Source organism: Hippoglossus hippoglossus, chromosome 4, assembly GCF_009819705.1.
Source record: "Hippoglossus hippoglossus isolate fHipHip1 chromosome 4, fHipHip1.pri, whole genome shotgun sequence".
NCBI lineage: Eukaryota > Metazoa > Chordata > Actinopteri > Pleuronectiformes > Pleuronectidae > Hippoglossus > Hippoglossus hippoglossus.
This window is the reverse complement of record NC_047154.1, coordinates 16,239,642-16,246,651: the sequence shown is the minus strand read 5'-3', so window position 1 is coordinate 16,246,651 and position 7,010 is coordinate 16,239,642. Positions and strand designations below refer to the sequence as shown.

Here is a 7,010-nt window from a genome sequence, read left to right as displayed (position 1 = left end):
CTGTTCTTTTTTTTAAATAGCATGTCCTCCTCTCTACATTGGCAACTGCCACATTATCAGGTTTCAGAAAAAATGGAGAGACACACACTAGTCAGAAATGACTCACTGTTTTGTACCGATTCAAATGTTTTAGAGAAAAGAAAGAGGCTGGTTTTAAAAATACTTTTTTTTCTTTTTCCATTTCGAAGCAAATCAAACTCGCCCAGAGACTGGTTTTACACAGAGAGAGAAGTGTTTTCTCTCTTTGACAGGAGGGATTGCTTTAGCCTGCTGTGCAACAAACATATCTGCAAGACTGAATGCTAGCACTCAAGAAACAGAGTTTTTTTTTGATACTGACAACTCAGTATGCTGCTCAGGGGAGAGGACCGGCGACTCAGGAGCGAAGCGGCAGCTACAGAAAGAAGCACGACACCATCTCCCAGTTAAAAACTGTCAAAGGCCCGGGAAGGGTTTCATTAACTGCAGGGTCCGAGGGAATCCCGCTCTCTCATGTCTTCCAGTCTCTTCTCTGTTCACGCTGGACACAGACGCCTTCGTGAGGAGACGCCACATGAGTCATCTCCAGAGCCCACAGTATACGATGCCTTTTATTCGATGCAGGGTCACGTTGGTTTGCTGAAAGAAACACTGCAATCATACGCTGACTGGTTGATAATATATTCACAGACTTCAAAATGATTAATATATGTGTTTGTCACAACACATATCCACTGTAAATGCCACTTGCATTATATTTCCTCACCTCCCTACACGGGCATCTCAGGCTGGGCTCTGCAGCAACACGGTATCGTGGTGTTTTCTACACTGACGTCCAGAGTCACACAACATTCACAGAAACCTAATTCCTGCTATTTGCTCAAAACCAAGTGTGTTTTTCTTTTCTTACTTCTTACCGCCGCAGGAAAATTGTAGCCGGTGCCAGGTACAGTGTGTCAGCCACAGAAAAATATGTATGAACGTTTATTCCAGATACGTGGCTGTATTTTATGCTATTCATGGTTTGCATGTGTCACAATAACTGTGAAGCCAAATAGTTTCATGACCCTCACACACATGTGTAATTATGTGATATCAATGAGTTTGTTTGTTTCTGAGCTGATACATTAAATATTTTATTGTTATAAATATCCAATATAAGCTACTTTAGTTTGAGTTGGCAAATATCCTCGAAATACCCATTTTCATAGATGAACCACTTTTATGCAACACATCCAAACTTGTGATAAAAGCAGAGAAGTGTACTCTGATACTTTGGGCTGAGGGAGTGAGTGAGACAGGGCTTTGAAACGGCCATTTAATAAATCCAGGGTGGGGATTGTGAGGCTGCAGTAATTCACAGTAGAGCTACGCACCATGAATATTCAGAATCTTCTTATCTTAAATTTAAAAGTCGAGAGGGATTTTTTTTTTTCTGCTTCGGTGTCAGCAGGAAGTGCGAGGTGAGGCAGTGATCTCTGCAGGTGCTGTGTGGCCTCTTTCCAGCTTGTACATCAACATTAACTTTTATGAGGTCGGTCACACACATGCGCTCACACACACGCATGCACACACACACACACACACGCACACGCACACACACACAGCCGTCAATGTTTTAGTCAAGATTGTATTGAGGCCAAAGGATACTCAAAGGCCCCATGCTGCTGGGGTAAAGTGTATAATCTACCCCAGATGCATCATGGGACGGAAAGAGCAGTGGTTTGTAAGTATCTCCAGATCAAGTAAAGTGAGCGACACACTCCAGTCAATGATGACGATGCAGAGCAAACGGTGATTAATCCTATGTACTGTGGCATCTGGCCATCTGTGCTGCGGGGGATTTACAGCGTTTGAGGGCAGAGGGGAGGGGGATCAAATATTCATGATACGGCACAATTAAGACGACTCAATAACTCAAGCTAGTCTGTACAAACACACCAGTATGTCCGTCACGTCCCACAACCTGCAGGGTAATCCCAGCAGTGTTTAGACGGGAGGTGAATGAGCAGAGTAGTTCTTTTCAAGGGAAGCTGTGCACCTGCTGACTCAGACATGATATAAATATATGCAAAGTGATACTGGTAATTATTTTAGACATGTAAGTTTTGACGATTACAGTTTAAATTGAGGCTTTAACTTGCCCTGATACATCTTTTTATTATTATTTTTAAGAAATACAGATCAATTCACTAAAGGTAAATTGCATTTCTTTATTTTAATGTTCCGACACCTGCACCACGTTAAATATTGGGGCTTCAGATCAAATGATCAGTTGAGAATTCCAACATTTTACAGGATGTTTCCTTTTAGATTGATTATTCATACATGAAATACTCTGGATTTCTCCTCTGGCTTTTAGAGTTGACGACTGCATGTGTTGTTAAACGCAGAATAATAATAAGAAAACTGGATTTAAAATGTTGCTCAAACATTAACCAATGCAACAAATTGTAAAGTCTTGAAAAAGACAGAAACCTTACTGAGCACAACAAACTTCCATATCCCTGCTGCTGTTATTATTATGTCATTACTTCAATATAATTCTTAGTATCACTAGTATTAGTGTCATCATAACAACCGGTCTGACTGAGCTTAAATACAATTTACACATCAGCTCTCTCTTCTCTCTCCTCTCTGGTCTAACGGTGGAGACAGGATATGGACGCCCACCCTGAGCTGTTGGGTTAATTCTCTACAATATTAAAAGGTCATGAGCTTAACACCTAAAAATGTCTAATGCAAAAGATAGTTTAAAACTTCTAAATATATATGAACTTACCATCCATTAACTTCTGTGACCTCGGCCATTTCTGATAATGACTTGGTGAAGTTTATATTCCTCTCATGAGAAAACAGTAAACACGAAACATTTGAAGGCAGCAATCGTCCATCAGTCCTTTCTCAACGTAACCGATTGTGACTTTTATAACGTTAGCTGAAGTTAACATTTGTAATGCTAGCTTATGTTTCTATTAGCATGTTACTGTTGCTATTTTATTGCTCACTAATGTTACAATTACGCTAATACTGCGGTTATTACTACTATGGTAGCTGTTGTAATGTTGGCTAACAATAGCTATTGTAACCCTAGCTAACATTACGATTAGGTTACTAACGTAATCTTACTATTGTAGCTGTTAGCTAATGTTCCAAAGATCCTTACTTATGTGATTAAAACATGAATGTGTGATGTGCAGGACTATGCTGGATTTAGTTGATCGTAAACAGTATTAGTGTTAGCTATTATAACGTCAATGTTACAAATGCACAGATAAGCTGCGGCTCAGGCCTGATGGACCAAAGATCCCCTGCTCAAGGAGATTAAGATGTTTTTAAAGGTACAACTGAGAGATTCAGACTGTTATTTACCGTCTGTTAGCTTCAGCTGATTGTAAATAGTAAACAGATACAGACGATATTGGAAAACTTCGAAACTGATGAATTCTCAAAGATTCTGTTCTGTGTGATTAAAATATTCATTGGTTATGTCCGTAACAGTGTAACTGAGGGATTCTGCATGGGGCTGAATCTTGATCTGAGCAGCCAGATATCATACGATTGTTTATTGACCAACAGATAATCTAAATAGTAGAGATGATTTTTTCTTCTCCAACAAACCACCTTTGGCCGAGCGTACAGACACCAGCTTATACGATACTTATATAACACTGTAGTTAACAGCAAACATTCTTAGTCAAGCTAACTCATGGAATACACGATGATAAAATCGTCAAGTCTAAAAATGAGAAACCTGTTGGGAACACTTTATGTCTTAAAGATGACTTTGATGTCTCGGGTCTCAAACCCTCCAGCAGTGATGATGACAAACCCCTTTGAAAGTTTATTAACTCAGATATGAGTTTATATTGTAACATGAAGACTTTTATTACAAATAACAGTGATTCGTTAAAAGGGACTCGTTAAAACCATTATTCAAAATAATCAACATCCATTACATTTCATATGGAATACTAGCATGGTCTTAACCGCTTAGACAAGCAACCAATATAACTCCAGACTGTCACCAATGTGCCACAATAATCATCATGACTCTGAATAGTAGTTTTAGTTAATCACCAAAGTTGTTTCAAATAAATCACAAACAAACATGGCCTGGTGATCTGTAAGAGGTATGTATTTTGAGACCAGAACCAAAAAAAAAAAAAGCCTTTTGGAAAAAAAACTGGTTCCATTCAAAAGGAAATCTATGAATATCTGTAAAATGGCCACCTCAAAAACACAGGTTAACTTTGACATGCAGCACAATCATACTCTCTGCACATCGTCAAACACGCGAGTGTGTGAAAACTATGACTACACACTGGCTCTAAAGATCAAAAGGTCTCCTATTTTCTCCAAATATACACACATTGATTCTGTTCTATAATACTGTTATATTGTTCACACCCTCTCTCTTTCAAAAAGTAGGTAATTTGATTGCAAACATTGTTCTTTTTAATGTACTCCGACAAAAAAATCAACAGCAGTTATGGCATCTAAATGAACCCGACGACATTATAAACTATGCCATACTGAGCCTCATTCAAATAAATGTCACATATTCAGTTTTACATGTTTCAAATGTGTCTTTTATACATTGATTTCATAAAGGAAGAGAATAAATATATTTCTGACCCATTTTCATTATACCTTAACATTTAAACAAGATCATATGGTGCAGTATTTTTATAAGTTTTAAAACAAGCGGATAACAATTTCAGTACAAACAATGAAAGAAAACAAAAATGTTTAGCAGACCTCAAAACAAAGCACCACAAAACATAAAAGTAATAACAGTGTTTGTGCTTTAAGTCTTTTCACTGCGATGGCTATTTCTCTATAGGTTTGCAGTTACATACTGTTAGTCCCTTGATCGGGGGGCAAAATATAACACAATCCAAACAAGACTTGCAAACGTGTTAACCTGTTGGACGAATACTGCATTTTTATTAGATGCAACTGGCTTATTAAAAATACCTGCGAGAGCCATAGGTTGAGAGATTAGTTTCAGTGGATGTAATACCTAATTTGAATGGCAAATGAACATTCAATCATCAGGAGTGTATCAAACAAGCGAGTTGTATTTCATCGAGCGCATCTGGAGGTGTCCTTCTGAATGAGGTTCATTTCATGTCTATGGTTCTATTAAGGCATTACAGTACAGTGTCTCTTTACACCATGGATTGAAGATACTTGAAGATGGCCACTGACGGTGTCGTCAGAAAGTAAACCCTCGCAATAACACTGTTTTTTCGATTAGATTTAACATGAGTGCACACATAGCCACAGTTTCTTCTATTAAACGACCTCATGGTTTAATTTGTTCTGAACTCCTGTGGACGCTCACCGGCTCTGCGGACCGCTCGTCTGTTGGCGTTGAAGTCATTTTGGAGCAGGTGTTAGCACCTTGGGCCATGTTAGTAGTGATGAGCATGTTCATGATCTCTATTTGTGTCCTGCTGCCCATAATTAACACGAGAAGGACTTGGATAGGCGTCGGAGTGGGTTTCACTTTTGTGTAGATCATGATTTTAATTACATATGTTGGTGTATTTACCAGAAATCGTACTTTACTTGGAATGTGGGCTTTGGCTCTCTGGATTTCAGTTATTTGTTGAATGGTAAAATGAAGGATATATATTTACCGTACCACAGATTGTAATATATTTAAGTAGTGAATTATCTGCAAAGTATGAGAGAGGAATAAAATACTGTGCGGCAGAATGCTACTTTCAGTTATCTAAGTATCATGCCAAAAGTTGAAGCCAAAAACCTAAAGCGACGCACAATGTGTAGCTGTGGGTTTTCAGCTGGAAGATGACCAGTAGGCACGCAGCGAACCGATGCCTACTGGTGGTGGCTCGTTTCAGAGAACTACGTCTTTGAGAAAATAAAAAGGTTGAATTCGGTGAACTCAGGCTCTACTTTTTCTTCTCAACTGCAACGGTTAGTTCTGACATTCACGAATGTGGACTCACTGAAACATAAGTATGGAGAATATACTGCAGTATTTATATTTTCAAGAAAAAATGTAAACATAGGGCAGCGATGTTCCTCCCTTTACACTGTACAGAGTCGTGAAACCGTGTTACCGTTCTTGGTCGAATGAGAAAAGCTGGTCCCACTTCAAAACAAAAGCCTACACTATATTAAAATATAAAGATACAATACAGGATACTTTGCTACTTGAACAGCTGCCTGATCGATCGTTAGGCAGGCATAGTAACTGAAGGACCCATTTCAGAATACAACAAAGCACACCTTCAACACTGTTCATCCATCTATTGAGTAATCATGACAATACAGGTCCTGACAAAGCGCTGCCTTTTTTTCTTTTTTTTTCTTTCGGTTTTTTTTCTGTATTTTTTAAGCACACTCCATAATCAGAATTTTTATTGTTAGGAATCTAAATGTCTTTCCTTTATTCAACAACCCATAATACATTCAATACAACATTGGTATGGTAATTCTGCGTACTGGCACAATTGCTTCTTTTTAGCCATGTACAAAAAACTGGAAATGTCAATTTTTGCGCCATCGCCTCCCAGAGAAAGAGGCATGACAGTATCTCATTTGGGAGGTTTGGGGGATTTTTTGATATGATTGGAGGTGGAGTGGGGGTTGGAGGGTGGGGGTGAGCACTGATTCACAAGGTGGTCGATCAATCAGAAAAGAAAATAAGAAACAGGAGAGAAAATGATCATAATAATAATAATAATAATAATAATAAAAAAAACATCATAGTATTTACATAACAGAAAATTCACCCAAACTAAAATCCCCACACAAAGAAACGCTGATTATTTCCCCCCTCACTGCTTTTCAAGAAACTGTACCAGATTGGATTCCAGCCATCAGCAATGTCAAAAAGGATTGATAAATGCTCTCGACAGTCATTGTGTCCGCGCTGGCCTAGTACACGCTGATGAAGGAGGAGAGCGCCAGGACCAGGTATCGGCAGGCCAGCGGGATGTGTGCACTTCCTGTCCCGTAGGGTGCGGTGTTGGGCGCTGTGGGCAGGAAACAAA

The 7,010-nt window shown here is 38.9% G+C and overlaps 1 protein-coding gene across 1 annotated transcript in view; it reads right to left on the bottom strand.

Moving 5' to 3' along the window:
• Window positions 1-3,812: 3,812 nt before the first annotated feature.
• Window positions 3,813-7,010, bottom strand: part of negr1 (neuronal growth regulator 1) — a 133,689-nt gene continuing 130,491 nt past the window's right edge. Inside the window, exon 9 of the mRNA XM_034583059.1 lies at window positions 3,813-6,992. Within this exon, the coding sequence (XP_034438950.1) occupies window positions 6,895-6,992 (98 nt within the window). The 3' untranslated portion in view covers window positions 3,813-6,894. The remainder of the gene's footprint in view (window positions 6,993-7,010) is intronic.